The 26,416-nt window shown below is 37.5% G+C and overlaps 1 protein-coding gene across 2 annotated transcripts in view; it reads right to left on the bottom strand.

The window, feature by feature from the left end:
- ME1 (malic enzyme 1) overlaps positions 1-26,416 on the bottom strand; it is a 183,677-nt gene that overhangs the window by 111,304 nt on the left and 45,957 nt on the right. For both annotated transcript variants that reach the window (XM_082474214.1, XM_082474215.1), the window contains exons 4-5: positions 3,560-3,635; positions 1,214-1,375 (exon numbers count right to left, since the gene is read on the bottom strand). In XM_082474214.1, the coding sequence (XP_082330340.1) occupies positions 1,214-1,375; positions 3,560-3,635 (238 nt within the window). The remainder of the gene's footprint in view (positions 1-1,213; positions 1,376-3,559; positions 3,636-26,416) is intronic.

The raw sequence follows: 26,416 nt of genomic DNA, 5'->3' as shown, positions 1-26,416 counted from the left end.
ATCAATGTGATGTAACACATTAATGTGAGATACCACATTAACAAATTGAACAATAAAAAAATCATATGATCGGGACTTCCCTGGTGGCACAGTGGTTAAGAATTCGCCTGCCAACGCAGGGGACATGGGTTCAAGCCCTTGTCCGGGAAGATCCCATGCCACAGAGCAACTAAGCTCACGCACCACGACTACTGAGCCTGCACTCTAGAGCCCGTGAGCCACAACTACGGAGCCCGTGTGCCACAGCTACTGAAGCCTGCAGGCCTAGAGTCCATGCTCCACAACAAGAGAAGCCACCACAAGGAGAAGCCCTCACACTGCACTGAAGAGTAGCCCCCCCCTCGCTGCAACTAGAGAAAGCCCATGCACAGCAATGAAGACCCAACACAGGCAAAAATAAATAAATAAATAAATAAATTTATTTTAAAAAAAAGAAATCATATGACCATCTCAACAGATGCCAAAAAGACTTTTTACAAAATTCAACATCCATTTATGATAAAAACTATCAAAAAGTGGGTACAGAGAGAATATACCTCAACATGATAAAGATCTTATTTGACAATGACATTCTAGACCTAGGTTTGATATTTGCATGCAACTTTTGAAAAGTCTATCTTAACTGACCATTATTTTTCATTTCTATTTCATAAAATTCTACCTTTAATTTATAGTATCTATCACTCACAACTAATCCAAATATTAGCAATTACAGATGAGCAAAAATATGTACTACTTGATATATAACTTTAAGATTCTAAAATATCGATGCAGGAAGGAGAAATGCTAAACTCCAAAACATCTACCACAGACTCAATACAGATTTTTAGAACAAGATTTCAGACTGACTAAACTTAATAAATTCTTTGGGATTAGTTCCTGCCTAGTATAAAAATAGTAATTTTTTAAAAAGTAACAAGGATATCCTAAAGTAAAACATATACTCTACAGAATAATGGTGTAAGTGCTCATCAAAGGATACCAAAACACTAAAGAAGCTGCTAAAAAATTAATCACATTACAGAAAAGGGGAATGGGAAAGGAAAAGCGAAAGAATAATTTCTTTATAAGAGTTGGGGGATGGGTTTGAGGAGAGAGAAAGAACCAAACAAAAAAGATGAATTTCATTAAGTTCCTGAAATAATCTCAAAATGCAGAAATATGGTACTATTTTTTAAGGTGTATAGCTGTGTTATAGACTTAAATTGTTTACCTCATTTTCTGTTCCCACGTCCAGCATGACAGGCAGACACTGTTGAGGATTCATCCCTCCACAAGCTGTATACAGAGCCAGTTTACCCACAGGGATGCCCATCCCATTGCAGCCAAGGTCTCCCAGGCCAAGAATACGCTCTCCATCAGTCACCACAATAGCCTCAAAGAAAAAGAAAAAATATCTATTAATAGATGTTTGCAAATTCCGGGGCATAGTTCCTACTCTCTGTTTCTGAAGTTAATATTTATGCAATGAAATACTAAGCTGTCAAAAAGCATAAACTGAATATACATGGAAAAGATTTTATGTGATCATTAAGTGTGGAAGACTGGGGAGAATAAATAAATTTGATATATGCATTTTAAATGTATTTTTAAAATACATATATATGATTGTTTCGTTGTTGAAAAAAGAAGACAAGGTATGCCCATAAAGATTCAAACAACTCAAATAACTCAGTCTTCAATCAGGAGGAGTAAGTGGGCAGAGTACAGGTAAGTAAGAGCTCAAACTGGGAACTAAAGTGAACCTTAGAACAGCTTTGAAACTAGTCACATCCACTTTGAGTACCATTAGGGGAGAGTCCATGGTTAAATCATCGCTCAGGAGTCCCCAGTGCTCTGATCTTTAGTTTATGCATCCTCCTAATTTCACAACAATGTTGTGATCCATCCTCTTTAACTCCTATAACACTGGATACTGTTCTACCATCTTTGAAATATGCCAAGCACAGTCTATTACTACTCTTACCTGATAGTAGAGTACCACTAGACAATGAATTTTGTTTAGTTTATTTCTAATCATCTTGAATATCTACAAAGCATACATTTTAATCATGTGGAGATTTTAATGCTAAGTACTTTGTTATCTTTATTGAAATTAATGCATCTATCATCTTTGTTCTGTGATTCATGGCCATTGCATGAATTTAAGCAAAACCAATTTTGTGAAACACAATTTATTAGATTTTCTACAAACCACTACACTTGTCATATCCATGGAGCCTAGAAAAAATGTCGGTTATTTGACCTTAGATAAACTGATGAATTAAAGCTTCTGTTTCTTATTTATAAAAATGCGAATGATAAATGTACTTTTCAGAGTAGCTGCAAAAAATTAGGAGCCAACTCTGTTGTGCTCACTACTGTACACCAACATCTAGCACAGCATTTGGCACACAGTAAACAATCAAAAACATTAATTAACTGAATAAATCTATGATTCAATACAATGAAATCATGATAAACAAAGAACTTACCACATTACCTGGTACATTAGAATTCTCAAAAAAATTATAGATATTAGTACTATTATTATCATAAGGACTAATGTACAGAGTCATAGCATTTTAGAAGCAAAGGGGAATTTGGAGTACATGCAGTCTATCCCTCTTACAGATTAGGAAACCGAAGATAAGAGAACTGAAATAATTTGCCTACGGTGAGTTACCTCGTTAATATCAAAGAACCAGGACCCGAGTGTGTTAACTCCTAGTGCAGTGTTTTTCTACCACAATATAACGCAGAACATATATTTAAAAAGTTTGAGGGCTTTTCATTTAGTTTTCTGTTCACCTATATTATGCAGCTCTTAAAGATCTGCCTTAAAAGTAAATATGTACATGTATATATGCACTTTTAACTAACTTACAAGTACATATATACATTTCACCCAAAAGTGGGTGAACGTTATTTTTGCATATTCCATAAAGTTGATCTTTGTCAAATTTTCCATGTCTCATTGAAAAGGGTCAATATGTTAGGCTGTTTTGGAGAAGGCAACTTGACACATCTGCATTCAATTCCCACCACCACCATGCACTACTATGTAACCCACCTGAGACTTCCTTTCCTCATGGAATTATCATGATACTACATGAGTTAATCCAGGTAAAGTGGCTCACTCAGAAAACTACCAAATGGCAGATACTATTATTATTCTATTTTCATTAGCTCACTCCCAGAGGGGAGTCAGGTTAGATACTTCAGGTCACCACGATAAAGGAAATGGATTAAGATTTTTGCCTACCTTGATTCCTCTTAGTGAATGATTAAACACAAAAGAAAAAGGAGTTTGCTCAAAGAAATTCAGACACTACTTCAACATTTTTTCAACACTTATCATAACTTACAGTGAATAAAGAAATACTAAGAAATCTGATGGAAATAATGGTGAAACTTAGAATCCAAATGGTATCAGAATAAAATTAATCCACTATGCAAAAATCAAAGGGATATAAATAGAAAAGCTGGTGAATGCTACATCGTATGGTGAAAAGTGTCAGCCTGTTATGGGACAGGAAAAAGAACAAATGTGCCACAGTGGGAAAATGTGATAACTTACCTTGATGACATCTTCTGGCCATGCATTAAGAACAGAAGCAATATGCCCTCGATCATGGATACTAATAAAGAGACCTCTGACAGGAAAAAAGAGGAGTAATTTCAATTTACTTCAGACTTGTCACACTATCACAAACTTTTTTTTTTAATTTTCAAATCCATGTAATATATCTCCATTTTTATCAAACTAGTGAAAATTATTTCCTTGAACACATATGGGGTAAGAATCTTATAAATAAGGGAGAAATTATTTTAAATGATATATCAACATCTACAATAAAGGTAGCTTCATTTTTATATTACATATTCTTAAATACTTTTTAATTAAAGAAATATTCACTATTTTTATACACAGAGAATTTAAATAGCATTATCATTTCCACACGTAGATTTATTCACGGTCTTCATTAAATAAGATAATACACGTAAAAGCACTTTGAAAAATAGCATGAAGCATATATACATAGGCATTTTCAGAGTATATTCCATTATTATGTATTCACAGTGTGAAGACAAGACCCCTATGGGGAGGACTGAAGTGAAAGACACACGCTGAGCAGTCCTTTCATGTGGAAGTTACTTGGGAAACCCTGAAACCGAGCCCCCCACAAAAAGAAGTTCCCTTACCAAGTTTATGATTAATCTCTCTAGCCAAAACTTTATTCTTTTCTTGTCCCCTCTAACCTCAATCCTGTGCTAACTGAACACCAATCAACCAGAGTCAGGTGCTAAAATTCATGTTGTTGATAACATAGTTGATGTACTAAAACTGTTATTATAGATATCATTATTAACATACAAACAATACAAACTGTTTCTCCGGGGCAAGATGAGCTAACACACCTCCAAGCCACGGACCACCTGGCCAGAGAACCCTAAACCAGAAGCATCCTGACTCCCAAAACTATGATTAAGAAATGTCACAAGACAATGATCAAAAGCCCAGCCTCTATGTTCTTCCCCTTTAAAAACACCCACAACTCAAAGACCAGCCTTGTCTCCCACCTCCTTGCTTGGCGCCCTGCAATAAACCCTTACTTTGCTGCAAACTCCCCCACTGGCAGAGTTCGGTTTCACTCGATTCTTCAATTTGTGGTCTCAGTTGTTTGCAACTGTTCTTCAGACTCTCAACTTTAACTCTCAGTCTTTAACACTGCTCTCTGACAGCCCTGCATTTCCTATGAAAGCTTAACAAGGAACTTTAAAAATTAAAATAAGAAATTTGTAGATGTCTTAACCTCACTTAAAAGTTTTGCCTTAGTATCGTTAAATACGACTCAAATGCAGAGCACCACACACGACAAATGTACAGCCGAAAGCACTGTTTACGGCCACCACCCTTCTACTCTCTCTCCTTCACAGCAAAATGCTTCAAAGACTTGTGTATTCTTACTGCCTTTATAACCTTACCTCCCATTCTCTCTTCACCCTGTTAATTAGGCCTTTCCTCCTCACTTCTCCACGAAAACAGCTCTTCCCAAAGTCACTGCTGACTGACATCTGATAAAGTCAAAGGTCAGCTCTCAACTCTCACCCTACTCGATGTCCCAACTGTGATTGACATGGCTTTCAGTGTCATGCCCACAATGAGGATTTTCAAACTTCTATCTTCAACCGAGACCACTCCCTTGAGCTCCAAACTGTAAATCTAACTACATGCCTAATCCCTTTCATCATTCAGGCCTCAACTCAAACCTGAGCTCCTCAGACAGGCCTTCTCTGATAACAGCAGTCCAAGCACCTCCACCCTAATATTTTCCCCAGTGTCATTATATGTATAAAGCATCTGAAATCCCCTAAACTATTTTCTCATATGTTGGCTGTCTGTCTCCTCCCTGCCCCTGCCCCCCAGGACACATATACACGCAAAGCACCAAGTTCCTTACGTACAGTGACTATTTTGCTCACATTTGTAAGCTCAATGCCCGTAAGTGTGCTGGCACATAGTATCTGTCCAACAATATGTGCTGACTTCGGTGCTGAAAAAATAAGCCTTCCATATTCAAAAAAAGGTTTTAAGTACTGAAAACATGAAGTAAACCCAGACTTATTATGACTTATTAAATAACCAAAAATTATATTATGATAGTAAGTACCACAGGCAGACTACTGATGACTGTCTGATTCAACAAAAACATTAATTTACCAAGTTGGCACTAAATTGTATCCTTTCCTGTTTATTTTTTGCTGTTTCATATGAAGTTATTTTGTTTCTCCAAAATGACTATAAGCTCTTTGTAAGTTATATATTTCTTTTGGATCCCTGTCATACCCAACTATGCAATCAACATTTAAGATCTCAATAAATGTCAAATTTAAATGAAATATGGTTGGACTTTTTAAAGAAGGCAATTTTGTTGAATTATCTAAGATGTTCTTGGCAATATACCATAAAATAATGTTCCTTGGGAACTTGTTAGTTAGCCAAGGTTTTCCAAGTAACACTGGTCTCAGGAAATAGTATCATTCTTTTTACACAAGACGGACAATGAATTTACTAAAATTTGCATCAATTAAGTGCCAAAGTTTATTAAACAAATATATGAGTACAACTTCAGCTGGAGAGCCATCTGGACACCTGTAATCTCTTGCATTCAGCAGATTCATTTGTACAAAAGTGCTTACTCTTGGAGAGAGCTCAATAAAATGAAGAATCTGTAATGTTCCACCAAAGTCAAGCATTTTGATAGAATAATTTCTAAAACTTCCTGGAATGTCTCCTTGATCAGAAATCTAATGAGATATCCAAAAGTGTTTCAGCACAGAAATGACTCATGCTTCCTGGTATAAAATTGGATATGAAACATTAATCTGAACATATTTAAATATATACATATTTATAAAATGAAAAGTTTAGACAAGAAAGTTATTTATGAATGATATTTTTAAATGAATGGAATTACAATAAAAACCTTTTCTTGGTCCAATTTCTTGTTGATCAATTTGTTTAAAATATTTAATCTTTATTCAAAGTATATTAAACATGCCAATTAAAATACTCATACTTGTGTGTCTATTTCATGTTAGAACTGAGATAATTTTAAAATGTGGATCATTTTCTCACATACGCAGTTCAAACTTTTCTCATAACCTCTGCCACTGTATATATTCCACTCTCAAAACAGATTTGTTAGATAATATTCTTACTTCATGTTGTCTCACATAACATCTCTAATGAAATTCATTTCATATCAAAATAGAGTTCATTTTCTAACATGCAACTTTCTATTGTAACTAGACTTATATTTTCTTATGGAAATGGGTTCATGACTCTCTCCTGACCCAGTGGAGAATGCAATCATTCTACAGTTTTCAATAATAATCCTCTCTTGCAGAAACTGAAGAAAATTAAACCCCATATTTTTCACAAAATTTGAGTATGCATTAGTGAGCTCCAGGAGTTAACCTAAAGTTGAGTTATACCAGCAGGTCTGAGCTGATGAGAAAAGACATACTAAAGAAAGCTAAATTCAGGTAAAATGGAAGTCAGGAGAAACCTAGATCAGGAGAAACCTAGGATAAAGATGCAGAGTTAAGAGTCATATGCCTAGAGTTGAAAGGAATGGAAGAAATTACTAAAGGAGAAAGAAGAGAAGGTCAAGGAGAAAACATTACAAATTAGTACCTATACTAGAAGAATAGGATGACTAAGAAGAGTCCACGAGAAAAAAACAATCTAACAGGTAGGACAACCAGTGTTTCTAAAGTCAGGGGAAGTCAATGGAGGAAATGTTAAGAAGGCATGTGTCAAGAAGACATACAGATGCCCAAAAAGCACATGAAAAGATGCACATCATCACTAATTAATTATTAGAGAAACACAAATCAAAACTACAATGAGGTACCACCTCACCTCAGTCAGAATGGCCATCATTATAAAGTCTACAAATAACAAATGCTGGAGAGGACGTGGAGAAAAGCGAACTCTCCTACACTGTTGGTGGGAATGTAAATTGGTGCAGCCACTATGGAAAACACTATGGAGGGTCTTCAGAAAACTAAAAGTAGAGCTGCCATATGATCCAGCAATCCCACTCCTGGGCATATATTCAGACAAAACTATAATTCGAAAAGATACATGCACCCCTATGTTCACACCAGCACTATTCATAATAGCCAAGACATGGAAACAACCTAAATGTCCATCGACAGATGAATGGATAAAGAAGATGTGGTACATATATACAGTGGGATATTACTCAGCCATAAAAAAGAATGAAATAATGCCATTTGCAGCAACATGGATGGACCTAGAGATTATCATACTAAGCAAAATAAGTCAGAAAGAGAAAGACAAATACCATATGATATCACTGATATGTGGAATCTAAAATACAACACAAATGAACATATCTATGAAACAGAAACAGACTCACAGACATAGAGAACAGACTTGTGGTTGCCAGTGGGGAGGGAACGATTGGGAGTTTGGGATTAGCAGATGCAAACTATTATATATAGAATAGATACACAACAAGGTCCTACTGTAGAGCACAGGGAACTATATTCAATATCCTGTGACAAATCATAATGGAAAAGAATATGAAAAAGAATGTATCTACATATAACTGAATCACTTTACTGTAAAGGAGATATTAACACGACATTGTAAATCAACTATACGTCAATAAAAATTTTTTTAAAAGGCATGGATCAATATTATTCTATCCTTCAGTAAATGCTTAAAAGAATTCTCCCAAGTATATTACAAAGAATCGTTTTTTCGGGACTTCCCTGGTGGTGCGGTGGTTAAGAATCCACCTGCCAATGCTGGGGACACAGGTTTGAGCCCTGATCTGAGAAGATCCCACATGCCGCAGAGCAACAAAGCCCGTGCACCACAACTACTGAAGCCCATGTGCCTAGAGCCCATGCTCCACAACAAGAGAAGCCCGCGCACCACAACAAAGAGTAGCCCCCGCTCACCGCAACTAGAGAAAGCCCGCGCGTAGCAACGAAGACCCAACGCAGCCAAAAATAAATAAATTTATTAAAAAGAACCCCCCCTTAAAAAAAAAAAGAATTGTTTTTTCCTGAACTATTTGAGAGCTAAGTAGCCAGCATGATGCCTCATCATTACCAAATAACTGAGTGTATTACAAACAAAAATATTCTCCTACATAACTATAATTATAATCAGAAAATTAATACTGATACATTACTATCATATAATCTTCAGACACCTTTCACATTTCACCATTCGTCCTTCATAACAAAAGAGCCTAGTTCAAAATCCTGCGCTGTAATTAGTTGCCATGTTTCTTGGTCCTGTTCAACCTAAAACATTTCCTCAGTCTTTCCTTGACTTCCACGACCTTAATACTTTTGAAGTTATAAGTCAGTGTTTTTGTAGACTGTCCTTCAATCTGGATTTAGGTGGTGAGTCCTCATGATTCGATTCAGACCATAACATCTTTTGCAGGAAGGTCACGGAAGTGATGCTGGCTTCTTCTCCTTGCATCCTATCAGGCGGCGCTGTTCCTGCTTCCTCCCATTATTGATGATGTTCACTTTGATCACCTGATTAATGTGGTGCCTTCCAGGCTTCCTCACTGCAAAGATGCTCTTTTTTCCCTTTGTAATTAACAAGTATTTTACAGGAAGATTCTTCAAAACTCTGTAAATAACCTATTCCTCCATTCAACTCTAAAATTATTCATATCAATGTGGGCTTGTGCTTGTTATTTTACTCAGTAGGTTCTTATCTGCTGCAAACATTATTTATTGAGTGCTTACAATGTCCCAGATTTGGCCAGAGGGAGCCTCTTCAAGCTGGCTCCTATGTCCTTCCGACACATCCCCATCATTCTTTAAGCACCTCCTTGCTTTCTGGTATGACAGGTTCCGAGCTCATCTTTTGCTTACCCTGGCCCAGCCCTGGGATCAGCAATTTCTCTAAGGCGTTCTGGTTGCTTTTGGCAGAGAGCAGCATTGAGATCTCAGTGTTGGCGGTGCTCCTTGTTACTGGGGTGTTGTGGCTGCCAAGCCGACTCAACGGGCAGAGCTAGAGAATACATGCGTGTGCACACGTACTCTACATGTGTACACACAGACGGGTATGTACACGCACATATACACATCTTACGTATACCTATTTATTTCTATAACTATCCATCCATCTATTAACGTTAACAGTTAATTATAACTTTTGGTTGGTTTTTTTGTTTTGTTTTAACTTAAGAGAATTCAGGATTAAGCAGCCAGTAAATTAAATCATGGTATTTAAGTATTAAAAAAAAAAACCATATTGAAAACCATAAATTCACACCAATACCTCCAATTCCACCAACAACACAGGGTTCCTTCTACTATTCTCCCCTGTTCACATTTGTAACAACTTTCTCCTAGAGCGAGAAACCTACCTCCCATCGTGCTTAATATATTTCCTTACTTGATTGGTCTTCCTGTGTGAAGCCAATCTTGTCCCCTCCCGCTGTGTCACACCCCACTTACTTCCTCTAAGATTCCAGCCTCTGAAGTAGGCAGCCCTCCCACACGGATGCCCTCTTTGCCCCGCTGGGGCTCTGACACCTGGCGCTGGACCGCTCTCCTACCCAGATCCTCCCTTCCCCTTGATTGGCGCTCACCCCTGAGCCAGGCTGCCCTCCTACACAGGTGTTCTCGACCCGCCCAGGCTCCAACACCCCATGCTGGGCTCCCGGCCCTTTTAATCAGAGACAGGACGAGCGTGAGACAGAGAGAGGGTGCAGCCTGACTGCTGCTGTTATCTTTGAGGAACACAAAAAAACTGGTGCTAGACGTGCAAAAAAGAAGCTATAATTATCCACAGCTACTGGGGAAATATCAACCCAGATCCCATCTTTACAGATGAAGGATTTTTATCCCTTTGCTTATCATACTGGTACAAATTCGTTTCTTAATTTCTCATCTTTCACTTTTGTTTGTTGTTGTTTTACATTTATTTATAGTAAAACGAATTGATTTTTCTCCTTTCAGATTTCTTACATTTCTTTTAAGTATACAAAGTCCTCCCTCATCAATCATGTTCCTATATTTTAATTTTTTTTCTAGGTTTGATCCAGTTCTTTAAATCTATCGGAAATGTAACTATAGTCTGTGATGTGAGGATCTAACCCACATCATACTTTTCCAAATACCACACTTGTAACAACTTTCACATTTGTAACAACTGCAATGATAATCTTGTGAATTCCTTTTGTTTATTGCAGAAAACGTTTAAAGCTCTATTTTTAGTCTCAATCCTCCTGAGGAGTGACAATTAGTGTGGTGGGCAGATTTCTAAGATGTTACTATATAACTACATTTTGACCTCATTAATGTCTCCTGTCTTTTGGTACCTGCTTTTATTTTTTTCCTCCAAATTAGCAGTCTATCCTGATTGAACTTCCTTCTTTATTCAGCTAGATTTTTATCTGTTCTGTCAACCATTCTTAACTCCCTTGACTTTTTCTCTTCCCATCACACCCTTGCAGAAAACCTCCAGACCTAAATCAATCCACCTGCCTTCTCCTTTCCTCAAGCCCTACTGCAGAATGCCGCTTGAGACGGGCACTCAGCTGGCTGTGTTAGATCCGCTAAAACCTCACGGCGTCTCCACTGTCAGCCAGGTCCTCACAAAGCATGACTCCCCCGAGGACCTTCTATTGGTTTTTCTGAGATTGTCCATGAGAGCTACTTCCCTTCTCCCCCATCCCCCATCCCCATCCTTCTACACTCTCATCAGATTCACACACCATTCTTCACTCGGAAGACAAAGTAGAGACTTCCAGCTTCCAGCTCTCCACCTAGAAACTTCCTTCCACTGTTCACTATTCATCAGTGAATAAAGCGTATCTCTGTCCCCCTGCTGTCACTCTCTGCCCTCTTCCTGGTCTGTTTCACAGTCTCCTGTTTCTGCTTAACCCTTAAATGCTGGCACTCTCCAGGCTCCGAAACAGTTCTCTTTTTCACTCTCATGCATAGTGAAGGCCTCTGGACCCTGCTTTGCTCCCACCCTTGGACTCATTTTCAAGGTTCACTTTGCCTCAGCTTCTGCTGAATATCTTATCTTTTGGCTTTATCTCCCATTTTTTGGTCCCTTCCTTTGCTCTTGGCATTTGCTCAACTAGTTCAGCCTGAGAACGATCTAGTTTCCAACTCTGGATGGTCTTTAAAGGATTCCTTTAGGCCTCCCTCCAATGCCCCCGGCTGCTCTTCGCTGATACGCTAGCTCCTAATTGCTTATCAGCGACAGTGCAAGTGTTACCTCCTCTTGGAAATATTTCCTGACCGACATTCAAGCTGAGCTGGAATGTCTCTGTAATCCCACAGACCCTTGCTGCTTTTCTGTAACATAACACATCATATTGTCATATAATTTTTCACTTTCTTATATGTCTGTCCTATTAGATTATGAACTCTTGAAGTCAGGAATTCTACATTTCTCACAGAAAAAAGAAAAGAAGTGATAGAATATAAGTAAGAAGAAAGGGGGAAGGTAGTTCAGATATGATTCTGGCACTAGCTAACCCAATGGTGGGGAAAGCAGTACAGCAAAGAATCTGGGCTGGAGAACACCCAGGTGCTATGTGGTCGATGTATATAATTTCGGAAGTCTTCTGAAAATGACAAGGCCAAGGACCAGACCGAAGAATTTGCAATTTATGGGGAAAGGCCCTGGGAAAGTATAGCAAGAACCAGAGTCAATGCCCAGTTGTAGGACTTGGAGCACCTGCGGCTAAGCGATCAGCAATTTGAGATCTTAGTGTTAACATGGGGGCAACAGATTTTAATGACAGCAAAAGACTTAAGAAATAATGAGAGAACCAACTGACAGCTTCAGAGCCACTAGGTCTGAGGAAGAATCACAAATTATAAGATCACATCAGCTTTGGAAGAAAGGTAAATAAGGTGGTTTAAGCACCTCGGGCTTCATTCTGGTTTAGCTTCGAAATAAAGGTAGGAAGACACAGAGTCTATAGATTGGGAGGGACCCAGTGGTAAGGCCAGGGGCCAGTGGAAGGTGACATCCTTGTTACCGAACACCAATTTATTATACAAGTAAAAAACTTTTTAATTGAGTATTAGAAGAGAAAGGTAGATTTCCAATTTCCTCTGGTCACCTACTTCCAAAAGTAAGGTTTTGAGGTGTTTTTTTTCCCACATAACATCCTAATATTGCTAACATGCATGACATTTTTCTTTGGGTAACTATTTGATTTTGCTCTGCAATGATAATTTTGTGAATTCGTTTTGTTTATTGCAGAAAATGTTTAAAGCTCTATTTTTAGTCTCAATCCTCCTGAGGAGTGTCAATTAGTGTGGTGGGCAGATTTCTAAGATGTTCCCAAGATTTCCTGTCTCCCTGGTGTTCACATCCTGAATCATCCCAGGACTGTGCACATGACGGATTTTACTCTGCTTAGGTGACAGATGGAAAGCACGGTTGGACCTCAGGTAGCAAGGTCATCTGGGTGGGCTTGTACTCTTTAAAGGCAGAGAATTTCTCCAGCCGGTCACAGAAGGGGAAGTCAAAGGTTCAGAGTGAGAAAGACTCCAAGCACTGCTTCGAACTTAGAGGACGCCAAGTGGCAAAGAATAAGAGCTACTTCCAGCAGCTGAGAGCCGTCCCTGGCGAACAGCCAGCAAGGAAACAGAGACCTCAGTCCTACAATCACAAGGAACTGAATTCTGCCAAGAATAAGAAGCTTGGGAGCAGATTTTTCTGTAAGCCCCTGGATGAGTACTCAGTCTGGCCGATTCTGTGATTTTAGCCTTGTGATACCCTAAACATAGACTCAAGCATACCATGCCAGAATTCTGACCCTCAGAACTGCGAGCTAATAAACAGATGTTGTCTTAAGCAGCTAAGTTTGTATTCACTTGTTACACAGCAATACAACCCTAATGTAAATAGTGTGTATATTAAAAAGTAAAATTCAGATGCTCATTCCATCATTTATCATAGATTTCATATTTATTTTATGAGACATGACACAGGGCTAGACACCAGCAAAAATACAAGAGGACTATCTACGTATAGCTCTGTTGTCACTTCTGTGACCCAATTACCAATGCACAGCATTATTTAGCAGAGATGTCCGTAGTTTCCAGAAATTAAAAGTGACTCAGTACTAAGGTTGATAATATTCTTCCAAATGGTGGTAACATGCTAGTTATTACAATTCAATTTTTAGAATTCCAAGAAGAAGCACAGGCAGTATTCTTTTAAAAGAACGCAGATACAGTGTGGTAATGTCCTCAGATACTATGTGAGAAAACAGGAACATTTGGGCAGAAAAAAGAACCATATATTTGGGAAAAAAAATTTTAAGTTAAGAAATAATAACAACTACGTTATTATAACTTACTGTTCATCTAATCCAATGCTATATTATGGATATTTTACAATATTTTATTTCAAGGCTGTTAGCGGGCAATGAATAAACAACTGCCTTCAGGATGGGTGAAGGTAACGGGAGTAAGGTTGGAGGCCAAAGGCGCCTTCAATGTTATCACTAATTTTTTTTAAAATCCAGCAGTCCCACTACTGGGCATATACCCTGAGAAAACCATAATTCAAAAAGAGGTATGTACCATAATGTTCATTGCAGCTCTATTTACAATAGCCAGGACATGGAATCAACCTAAATGTCCATTGACAGATGAATGGATAAAGAAAATGTGGCACATATATACAATGGAATATTTCTCAGCCATAAAAAGAAACGAAACTGAGTTATTTGTAGTGAGGTGGATGGACCTAGAGTCTGTCATACAGAGTGAAGTAAGTCAGAAAGAGAAAAACAAATACCATATGCTAATGAATATATATGGAATCAAAAAAAAAATGGTACTGATGAACCTGGTTGCAGGGCAGGAATAAAGAGGTAGACACAGAAAATGTACTTGAGGAAATGGGGTGGGAGGGTGAAGCTGGGGCGAAGTGAGAGTAGCATCGACATGTATACACTACCGAATGTAAAATAGCTGGCTGGTGGGAAGCAGCCGCATAGCACAGGGAGATCAGCTCGCTGCTTTGCGATGACCTACGGGGGTTGGATAGGGAGGATGGGAGGGAGACGCAAGAGGAAGGGGATATGGGGACATGTATATGCATACGGCTGATTCGCTTTGTTGTGCAACAGAAACTAACACAGTATTGTGAAGCAATTATACTCCAATAAAGACCTATTAAAAAAATAAAAAATAAAAAAATCAAATGTGATACAATGTTAACAAATGTCAACTCTAGATGATGGATACATGGGTATTTGTAACTAGTCTTTGTAATTTTCTTACATTTTGACTTTTTTCAAGAAATGATTGTATTTCCCATCTTTTAAAGTGAAGTAAATGTAAATACATTTCTTTTGCGCAGAAGGAAGATGAGTGATTTTTTTTCAAGCTTCAACAGCTACTTAGTAGCAGAAGTGGAACAAAAACTCTGATCTTGTGACACCTAGAGCAGTGGTCCTTCCACCTTACTATGAGATGTAAACTCCTTCTAACCACTAGTACAAAGGGTTATCCTATACTATAAACCATTTGCGTCTACAGCCAGCTGACCAGCAAGAGAGTACATGAGGTAGAGCCCAGGTGACCAGGCTATGTGCAGTCAGGGTTTCCTATTCACAGGTAAGGGGTCTAGGGCCAACCTGAACACAAATAGCTCAACGTACATCACGATGGAAGAGAAGAGCCATGGACTAACGACCAAAGCAGGAGGGTTGAATATTGGGGAAGTAAATCAACTGCCTAACAAGAAGGTCTGAGAGTTATGAGAGGTAGAAACAGAGTGGATGGGAGGGTGTAGAGATACGGATCATGTGATGACCTTTTGGGAACTAACGGTCCTTTCTGTGACATTCCTTTTGGCTTGACACTCTCTCCTTGCCAGGGAATAAATCTTTAAAGTGGCAGAACTATGGCATGAAAACCATATTTTAATGATTTGCACAAATATATTAATAAGCTTGGTTCCCTAATTAGCTATTTTCATGTGCTGTGCATTAATAATATTTAATTATTAATTCTATTACTTTTCTGGCCTTTATACATTTTCAATTTTTGTTGTAGTTAGTCCTCCAATTCCAAAGGAGTTACTTAAATATTATTCTATAATGAATTAAAATACAATAAAGTTACATATGTTGATCTCACAGTTTAGGACATCAGTTTATGTAACTGACACACATGACCATTTAATGAGTGGACCATATCATACTTTTTGGCTTCCTACTATAGAAGGGCACTGAGTAGGAAGAGGAGTTTTAGTCACAGCTACGAAACTCTAGACCAGTCAGTTAACTCTTCTCGTCTCACTAACTTACAAATAAGAAAGAAGATTTGGTCTAGAATGATATTAGTAAGCTGTGTCTCAATAGTCTCTGCATCTATGACATTGTCTTTTCTAATCCTGAGACTGCAATAGAAAGAACTTTCCAACTTTATTTTTTTTTCTTCTGCAATATATATATAGCTACCAGCAGAATTACAGGAAATTTGAATGGAGAAACTCTTCTTCCAGAGAAAACAGACTTTAAAAAAAAATAAAAATAGATATATGCTTTATAGAATTTTCTCCTGTGACATTTTTCCCCCCACTTTTCCTGGTAGTTTCAGGCACATCGTTAAGAATCAGGTCGTGTAGGGCTTCCCTGGTGGCGCAGTGGTTAAGAATCTGCCTGCCAATGCAGGGGACATGGGTTCAAGCCCTGGTCCGGGAAGATCCCACATGCCGTGGGGCAACTAAGCCCGCACACCACAACTACTGAGCCTGCGCTCTAGAGCCCGCGAGCCACAAGTACTGAAGCCCGTGCGCCTAGAGCCCGTGCTCCACAACAAGAGAAGCCACCGCAATTAGAAGCCCGCGCGCAGCAACGAAGACCCAACGCAGCCAAAAATAAATAAATAAATAAATTTTTAAAAAAAGAATCAGATCGTGTGTGTCATTACAAGAAGAAAAATGAGGGATGATGAGTGGGAAATCACAAACCTATCGAGATGTCAGGAGACCAAACAGAACATGTCATAGGAACTTTCATTTCTATGCCTGACACCAAACTACGTCAAACACAGGCGAACATGTATACACTCTAAGTACCTACTGAAGTGAACTGAGATATGTTTGTTTCATGCTTTAAAAAATAACCTTAATTTAGAGGATTTTGGCTGGTTAGATTATTTTAAAGCAATTCCTTAGTTTTTCCAACAAGTCAATGACCTTATTTTCCCCTTTTATGTAAATACAAAGGCTGCCATCATATAAAGAAAATATTTTTGTTCCTAAGCTGGAGATAATATCTTCCATTTTTGAATGACTGGTAGAAAAATGACCCTTCTATTTCCTAAGGTGAAAAATGTTGATTATTATTAATGTTACAGGTATGTATTTTTACCACAATTGGTGATAATTTTTAAGAATGTTTCATCAAGCGTAACAAATGGACTACTTTTCCTTTTGTTCAATCCATCAGTACAAATTGATAATATTGTGATCATTACAAATTCATTGTGAATAAAAATATTTTAAAGAATAGGATAGGTTCTTCTACACAGGCCATGCCAACTGATATAGATGCTGGTGCTCTTTCTATAGATGACACTGTTTTAGTCATTTCATAAAATGTAGGTTATCTATTCTCTATTATTTAGGCAATATATATATTTGGGTCTTATATTTAATTACCTATAGCTTATAGAAATAAGACAAACATATCCTATGTTGAACGCTCGCTCAATGAAAAAAAGAGTTCAATTCTTAATATCCTCAGGAAGGATATTCTCATTTATTGCAAAATGTCATTATCAGGAAAGAGCAAGAATATCTACTACTATTAGAAATGAAAGCCATAGAAAACAATTTTTTTTTTTTTACAATAATTTGAGAGGAAGGAGCATGTTCTTTCTCAGATCAAAATCTGGCAGTCACTGTAACAAAATTCCTATATATTGTCAATCAAATTAATAAGATTTAAAGTGATTACAGAGAACTTTTTAAAGGATCTTAAAAGGACAGCAAAGATGATTCCATGTTTTAAAAGGAAACCTCTAAAGGAAAAGTTTTCAAAGGATGCAGTGGAGAAGACAAAGAGAAAAAGATAACAGTTATTAAATATTTACAGGATTCTTACAAAGAGTATAAGAATCCTTACTTTTAAAATCTCAATTAAGAATAAAAACTTAGACAAAATACAAGTGATTCAGGTTTGCATTTGTAAAGGCTGTTAAATATTCAAATGGTTAGGTTTAGGAAGATCATAAGAAGGTGTGTTTAAGGCTTTCTGTGATATTAGAAATTAAGGAAATAAAGTAGCTGACATATCCAGGTCTTTCTCAATCTGTACTACTATTATTCCAAGATACTGTATGGTGAGACGAAAAGGTACAACAAATTCTGCAATTTAACTTTGCAAGGAAAAAGAAAGGCAACCTTACCTACCTTGTATTTAATCCCTTATGTGATATTTTCTTCTTCTAAACTCCCTTTCAGTAAAGAAAGCAGTAGCAAAGACACCAAAAATATCTGATAGTCTAAAATTCTTTAAATATGACGTGATAGTGAGGAAAATTAAAAAATACCCAGAGCTATGAGGCAGAAACGAAAATGAGACTAGACAAACATGGAGAAACAGTCATAGAATGGTAGGTTTCTATACACAACGAACAATTGTGTTAGGACCAATTACTTGCCAAGCATCCATCTGATTCATTCTGTTTGAATTAGCAGATTCTATCAGAACAGAAAAATTACTTAGTCTCACATCTCAGCTGGTATCTCAGGTTTCCTTCCAAAATTACAAAAAGGAGCAATGAAGGAAAGGAAAAAAAAAAAAAAGTACTTTTCTTCTCACTGTTATGGGAAAATGCATACATCCTATCAAACATTTATTGGCAATGGAAGGACAAAAATCCTTCAGTTACTTGATGTCTATGGAATGAGAGTCACATCCAAGGCCAATATAAACTGACTATGCAATGGCATTCAAGAGCGGAAATAATAAAGACGCTCGATGATGGAAGTGCCCTAGAATAAAGCCGCTTCTTTTTATGCAAGAAGTCAAAGGCACTAAGGACAAGAAACAGCAATGAAAACAAGGATATAGAAGAATTCAATCACTTCTCCATGTATAACACATTACTCAGACCATTAAGATTTGTCCCAATACTTGCATGAAATTTACCCACTCAGGCTCATGATCCCATGTCCAAAATCTTAAGAGAATCTCGACATGAATGTAACAACTTTCATTAATCATGCTGTTGGTGCTATAAACTGACTAAAGTTATCCTAATTCTTTCATTCTCATTTCTCTGATAAACAGCATTCTCGGATAGCAAGAGCTTCTTAGATGAAGCTTTGCTTTCAGGTTCTTTTCAAATGGCTAATAAAGTAAATCCCACAGCCTTGACTCTGGGCCTTTATCCAGAAGTCTTTCCTTTTGCTAATCTTTCCTTTGGAAGTCTGTATTCTTGCAGAGGAGTTTATGTAAAACCAAAGCTGGTGATCAAACTATTCACCCACTTAGTCCCATTTCCTTTTCTAATACTGAAGAAAACTAACAGAGTTCTATATGCATATGCTGAGAATCATAAAAATAAGACTTTATTAATCTAAAAGAAAAAAATGTGTACAGGTATTGTCCCTGGGTAGTCTTTTTTTTCCCCCCTTTTCAGAGAAAGAAAATTCATCAGTAGAAAAATATAAGCCACATGGGCAGACTTGGTATACTGCCAAATACAGTTCAAGCAAATGCCTTTGATGTGAGGCCACTTTGATACGGAGCAGGGCCCTGTGGGGCTCCTGGGCACAAAAGCCTTCCTGTGTCCCCCATTTCTTTCATTACAGGAAATAGGCTTCATTCAGCCTCCAGGACTTACCCTGAGTTCCAACGGACAAGTTCAAACAACTGCTAATTAGGGAAGGGAGGGGATGCAGGACAAGGGAAAAACAGTCAAGAAACTGTAGTGCAGCCTTGTAGCAGGGTCCTGGTTCCCTGGATACACACAGCAATACCTTTGAGCTGTTTTGCAGATACTGAAACCCCCATTGGGTGGGAGAAGTTAATGGTTAACAACAGTTCGCTGCACACAAGCGCGTAGACCCCAGACCGGTTGGAACCAGAAGGTTGACGATGCTGTCTCCCACTTACCTCACCACCAACCAATCAGAAGAACGTCCACGAGCTGATGACGCCCCCTGTGAACCAGTACTATAAAACTCCTCACTACCCCCTCCAGGTCAGGACACACAGTGCTGAGGGCATGAGCCCGCTGTGCCCCCCTTTGCCTGGCAAAGCAATAAAGCTGTTCTTTTCTACTTCACCCAAAACTCTGTCTCTGAGATTTAATTCGGTGTCAGGGTACAGAGGCCAGATTCGGTTTCAACTTTTCCAAAGAATTTTGCAAGGGGGGGTTGCCACTGCTGGGGCCTAAGAAACTGATGCCCCCAATCCTACTCTATAAACCAAATAATGTCCATTTTCCCTCACATTTCGACCATCCCTCTACAAATTCAAATCTACACTATCACAGGAAATCTGTCACATTTCCTTTAAGTCAAGCATAAGTGAGAAATATGCTTTCTAAAAGCATAAGCTATATTATTATTATATCAGTAAGACTTTGGGGAAATTAAAGGATAAAATTAAACAGCATTAACCTGATTTATAATAGGGTTCTCAGGCTACTTCTTTTGGGGAGTTGTGCCTAATTCCAGTTCTGTCTGGTTAGGTGCCCCACCTATGATTTTTTTCAGAAGTATTAAACAGTTCTAGATATACTGGATGAAACCTGCAGATTAAAATTTAATATGATTCCATTCAAATAAAAGGTCTATCATTTAATTAGACATTATAATTTTATCAAATTTATGACATATTTCTTCCTATTACAGTTAATCCCATTATTTTATTTTATGGAATGGTGCATATTTTTCTACAGCTTCATCTAAAAGGTAAAGTTATTATCCACCATACCAATTTATTTTTAGCAACATGTATTTTTACCTTTCACTAAATATGTAGAAAGTTTGAACATTATGTCTAGCAAAGTTAATAAATTTACTTTTTATTATTTACATATATTTCTTACCTAATTGTTTCTAAAAGTCCAACACCAGAATTTAATACAGGCACTACATTCCTTGCAACTATTCAGACTTATGATGATAGTTTTTAGATGTTAAGAAGGGTGCAGTTCTTCAAAATTCTCTTGAAGAGTTAACAAGCAAAACAGTATGATGATCACTGATCTACAGTAACAAACATAATCTTGAGTGTTCACTGGTGTTGACAGATGTGCCATCTTAATTTCCTAAATGATGCAAAAGTTCAATGTTATATTTAACATTTACTCCTGAATGTGACTGGCTGCAAAACTGAGCAAAATTCTTAAACAAATCAGTTGAGTGGCATGCCAAGAATACATGTACTTCAATAAAGGACTGACAATGATTTTAGAATCCAAGAAATACAGTTTTCACTGTATTTAAGATGAAACATGAATTTTGAAACTTATTTACTATTTCTAGACTGTTCTTATTAAATTAAGGATTTGTGTTTCCCATACGTTGTGAATAGCTACAGAATTCTCTCAATGGTGTAGTTATACATTGGCACATTTATAAATATGACATGAAGTAACAGAAATAAAATTAAGTTTCTATCAAGAATGTCTCTTCCAAAAGGGGAAAGAAAATCATTTGGCATTGATGAAATTATCACAGTTACTCTCAAGCACTGAATTGTAGACTTGAGAATATGGTTATCAGAAATATCTAAATTTATCCTAATGTTTAGCAGCATATTGGCAATCAAAAGAATATAATCTTTTAACCTCCCAAATATTTAACTAACAAATTAGTTTAAAACGGAGAGGCAATAGGTCGGTGAAGAATCACTTGAAAGAAAATGTATGAAGCCTTATGGATCTCAAGATCTTGCTAATTAACAACTCTGTCACATGTTCATAGCTGGGAAAACAAAGGGATTGGTGTTTAGAAAGCCTTAGAACAAAACAAAGACTGAAATGATGGTTTTAGCTTCTGTTCTTGTTTTTTTTTTTCTTTAAAACATTTAATAAAACTAGACTAGATAAATTGATGTTTTCATTACATTAATAGAGGTATGAGGCAGTAAACAATACAAGTTATAGATTCAGGAATTATTCAAATCATAGAAAAATGTCAGGAAACACAGGGACCCAGAGGACTGGCAGCCTTTACTCTGTTTTCTCTGGAGGGCAGGAAGCCATCTCACCCTGGAGGGGGAAGAAGATGTAAAATTCTAAGAAGACACTTTTTTTTTTTTTTTTTTAAGAGGACATGGGCTTTCCACTTAGCCTGGGAAGAAATCCAGGGCTAATGACTATCTAAAACCTGGGTTTGCAAGACATACTCATTGAAGAGAATTAATACTCTTTGGGTGGTGTGCGGGGCGGGATGGAGACAGGAAAAAGAAGGTGATCTGAAGAAAACTACTGCAATTGAGCACAAAATACAGCCAAAGTCCAAGAGTGAAAATGGAGTTAGTTCTCAAATCTAACATAAGGAAACATACTACTGCATCTGGGAAAGGAAAAAAAGGCAGTTCTTCAATTTTGAGAGGAATTTATCAAATGAGTCTTTATATAAAGGACACTGAACAATATATCAGACATTCTTTCCAAAAGAAGTTTTAATAAAAGATAAAGAAGAACCTTCTCTATTTGGCATTTCTTTCTCATAGGGACCCTACGAAAGACAGAATGTAACATTAAATTATGAATGCCTGCGAACCAGGTTGAATAAATCAAAACTAAACTTCAATGATCATAGTTTGCTGTACTGTTAAAGTATCAAACTGGGAGGTATATTCTCTACTCAGTAATTATTTGTCTATTAAGTGGGGCACATGAGTGGAGGGCAGGTTTTATGCAAACTCAAGGTGGCAGTCAGCAAACACTTGCACAATAGAAATCCTTCATATGTGAAAGTTTTCTTAAACTGACTCAAGCAGCTTAATACATAAATGAGACTTCATGCAATTTATCCCTGTTTTCCAACCACAAGGAATTCTTCCCACCATAGTCATTGATGGTTTTCTCTGGGTAAGGAATGATGATTGTCCTCGGAGATCCTTTAGTATTTTGTTTTCATTTTGGGGGGTTGGGGGTGGCGCATGTATCTCTTTCTAAGTAAAAGCAAGAAGAAAGCTGTTCTATATCTATATACACCCTTTCGAATTGTTTGTGTTAGTGTTACATACTTTGATAAACACTGTGTTCAAATTACTTCCTTATTTATATTACTAAGAAAGTGTATTTCATTAGTACAACTTTTCATATTATTTAGTGAACTTTGTGCTCCATTTTGTTACATGAGAAATAATGAAGGGTAATAAAGGAAAAAGAAACCACATTACCATGTCCAAGACTTTAAGTCACATGTTAGGAATGTCTTATAACTACAAGATAATAAATTAGAAGCTAAATTTGGTGTAAAAATAATCTTTGCAAAAAAAAAGTATGCAATGTCAGTATCTTGTTTGTCTTACTGGAAAAATTAATGAGCTCATCTTCTCATGTAAAAGAAGAACTCCCCACTACTACTAGATTTTTTTCTGGGTGAGTGCTTCCTTGAAAAACTTAACAGAGTTTAAATTATTGCTTGTATTTAACACTTTCCATCTGTTTTCAGAAATAGTTGTACCAAATATAATATACTGGTCAGGAAGCAGAATAATATATAAACTTCCTTTGTGTTCAATGAATACTTACAAACACGTTTTCAGTAATTTTTTACAAGTCTTGATTTGCTAGTGCCTTAGAAATATCTTCATTAGTTATATTTATAATACATAATTTATATTTGCATACCATTTTTCTTGAAATCTTCTAATCCTAAAAATATAGTTTGACTTGATGAGTCACATGAAAGCCATCCTTTTCCATTCTTATATTGTAATAAATAAGTACATTCTACAACATCTTAACTGTTTCAATTATAACTACTGTTGTCAGTGTTAAACTAATTTCAATACTTAGAAAAAGAAATTTCCACCTCATAAGTTCAGAATTTGATATTTGAGAACTGTAACATCTGAACTTCAGATAAACTAGTTTTTAATTTCTGCCGTACGTCTCCTGTCAAAAGATAGGTTTAAGAAAGATAATCTTATTTTAATATATTAACAATACTCATCTTACAGATGAGGAAACTAAATATCAGAGAATGTATGTTACAGACCCAAGAAACCACACAGTCAGTAAGAAGCAATAAAGAGATTTATACCAAGCCTCTTCAGATCCAAAGCTCATACTAGTCTGGCAATGTTTAACCATGCTCTATTGCCCATCTATCCACTCAACAAAGACTGTGCTATTTCACCTAGGTTCTGGGGTAGAGGTGAAGGATACAGAATTGCTACCCTAGAGAAAAAACAGTCAGATAGACAGAAAAGAAAGTCAGTTACTATATGTCAGTGTGATACAGACTGTGAAAGCACCCAGGGTGTGGGGGGACACTCAATTTCAGGTGGAGAGCTGGGTGTGAAGAGGAGGAAAGGGGTAACCATGAGGACAGAGGGTAGACAAAGGAGCCAGATTACAAAAATCCTTGAAGGCCATGCTAAGAAGTTTGGATTTTTATGATGGGGGAAATGAGGAGTCGTTGGAGGATTTTAGTCAGAAAGGGACTTAAATAGGCATCCTGTTTTGAAAATTCACTCTCTTTTGAAATGAGAAGGGCCTAATCTAAAAGAGTGGCAATGGGATTGAATGGACGAGAGAGATTCAACAGGTAAGTAAGAGGTAAAATTGACAAGGCACAAAAAGGGAAAAGGGGGTTAAAATCCTGAGAATCTCCGAGGTGTCTGGTTGAGGTGAATGAGTGGATGGTGTTGTACCTCCCAAAGTTAAGAAACCTGGGCGACTGGAATGGCAGGCTGGGGAGGAACAGAAGAAAGAGAAAATAGGACCTAGAAGAAAACAGTGGGGAGCGCTGACATTTTAGTGAGTGGAGCGATCACTGCACTTAGCTGTACAGATTAAGAAGGAAATATATTGAAGAGCAGAAACGGATTAGGTTTAGTTCACAGAAATAAGATGTTAAGCCAATGAATTCCTAGGGGAAATGGAGAGGAATATATGAGATAAGGAGGATCAGGCAGAGTGTTTACATTCTTGCAGCCGTAAGGGTGAGAAGAGCCAGGAACACAGCTGGAGCTCAACCCTGTAGAGCAGAAGATCCAGCTGAGGCTGAGCAGTGCAGGCAGAGTTACGGAACTCCAACCCCACGTTAACAACATATGAATTGAAAAAATAGGGGCACAGGAAGGAAATGAATAGGATGTAGGGGCAGTGTAAAATAAAACATGGTCTACTTGGCTCTTCCTTGAGGCGGAAGAAAGGACGGATTTGTGCAGTGCACAGAGGACAAGATCGTAGGAGAATGGACTTGGGTTATAAATAAAATTAACCGTACTAAGTCTGCAAGCTTGAGAAATTCTTACGGACAGCAGCTCTTCTTATCTCTGCTAATGTTTTCAGGGTCAGTGTAAACACACTAGGGTGTCGTATTTCCACGTCACCTCACCTACAGCCATCACTCCAGGACTAAGAGACTGTGGAGTTATTCCCATGTGAATTGGTTACTGCTATTGGCAACTGTGTTAGCCTACTACAGCCTTCCTTGACTTCCTCACTCCATATCCTAAGGGGATCAAGTCCACTCAAAGTGAGCAGGATTGATGCAAGGGGAGCCCATATCACCACAGTCTCCTTACTGGGCCTCCCATTTCCATTCTAGCCCCTCATTTCCAATCTTTTAACCACATTAACAGCCAGAATAATCTTTTAAAACTTTAATTGGATGTCATCATTCCTCTGCTTCAAATACCTCAATGGCTCCCCAAATGGATTAAGAATAACAATGAGACTCTACCATGACCCGCAAGACCTGCATGTGACTCCTGACTATCTCAAACCTCGTCTCATGCCATCCTCCCCACTTCCAGACATTTTGAACATGTTATTTCCTTCGCCTCAAATGATTTTTTTTTTTCTGGTTTTCACAAGCTAACTCCTCATCCCTCAGGTGTCAGCTTAAATATTATCTTCTCAGAGACACATCCCTGGCTACACAATGAAAAGAAATCCCTCTGTTATTCCTCATCACTCTCCTCTGTTCATTTCCTTCATAACCCAAACTGTACTCACGTCTTTCTTTGTTCCCCTGAATATTACAGGCATGCCTCGTTTTATTGCACTTCACAGATGTTGTGTTTTTTTTTTTTACAAATTGAAGGTTTGTGGCAACTCTTCGTTGAGCAAGTCTATCAGCACTATTTTTCCAATGGCATCTGCTCACTTCATGTCTCTGTGTCATACATTGGTAATTCTCCTAATATTTCAAACCTTTTCATATTTGTTACAGTGATCTGTGATCAGTGATCTTTGATACTACTTTGCAAAAAGACGACAACTCACTGAAGGCTCAGATGATGGTTAGACTTTTTTGGCAGTAAAGTACTTTTAAATTAAGGTATGTACATTGGTTTTGTAGACAAAATGCTATTGCACAATTTAACAGACTACAGTACAGTGTAAACATAACTTTTATATGCACTGGGGAACCAAAAAAATTTGTGTGACTCACTTTATTGTGATATTCACTTTACTGTGCTGGTCTGGAACCAAACCTGCAACATCTCCAAGGTATGCCTGTACTTATAATTCCACAAAGGCAGGAAATACTTCTTTTATTTACCTATATTCAGATTAGTAAAGTGCCTGGCATGTAGTGGACACAATATATTTCTGTTAAAGAAAGGAAGGAGAGAAGAAATCATGAACACAGAGAATCAACAAAAAGATTTTGAAGAAGTGGCAGAGTTGGGAAGAAAACAAAGCAGGGAAC

The sequence above is a fragment of the Balaenoptera physalus genome (assembly GCF_965194825.1).
Source record: "Balaenoptera physalus genome assembly, chromosome: 9".
NCBI classification, from domain to species: domain Eukaryota; kingdom Metazoa; phylum Chordata; class Mammalia; order Artiodactyla; family Balaenopteridae; genus Balaenoptera; species Balaenoptera physalus.
Note: the sequence above shows the minus strand (reverse complement) of the source record. Positions and strands in the feature narration are given on the sequence as shown.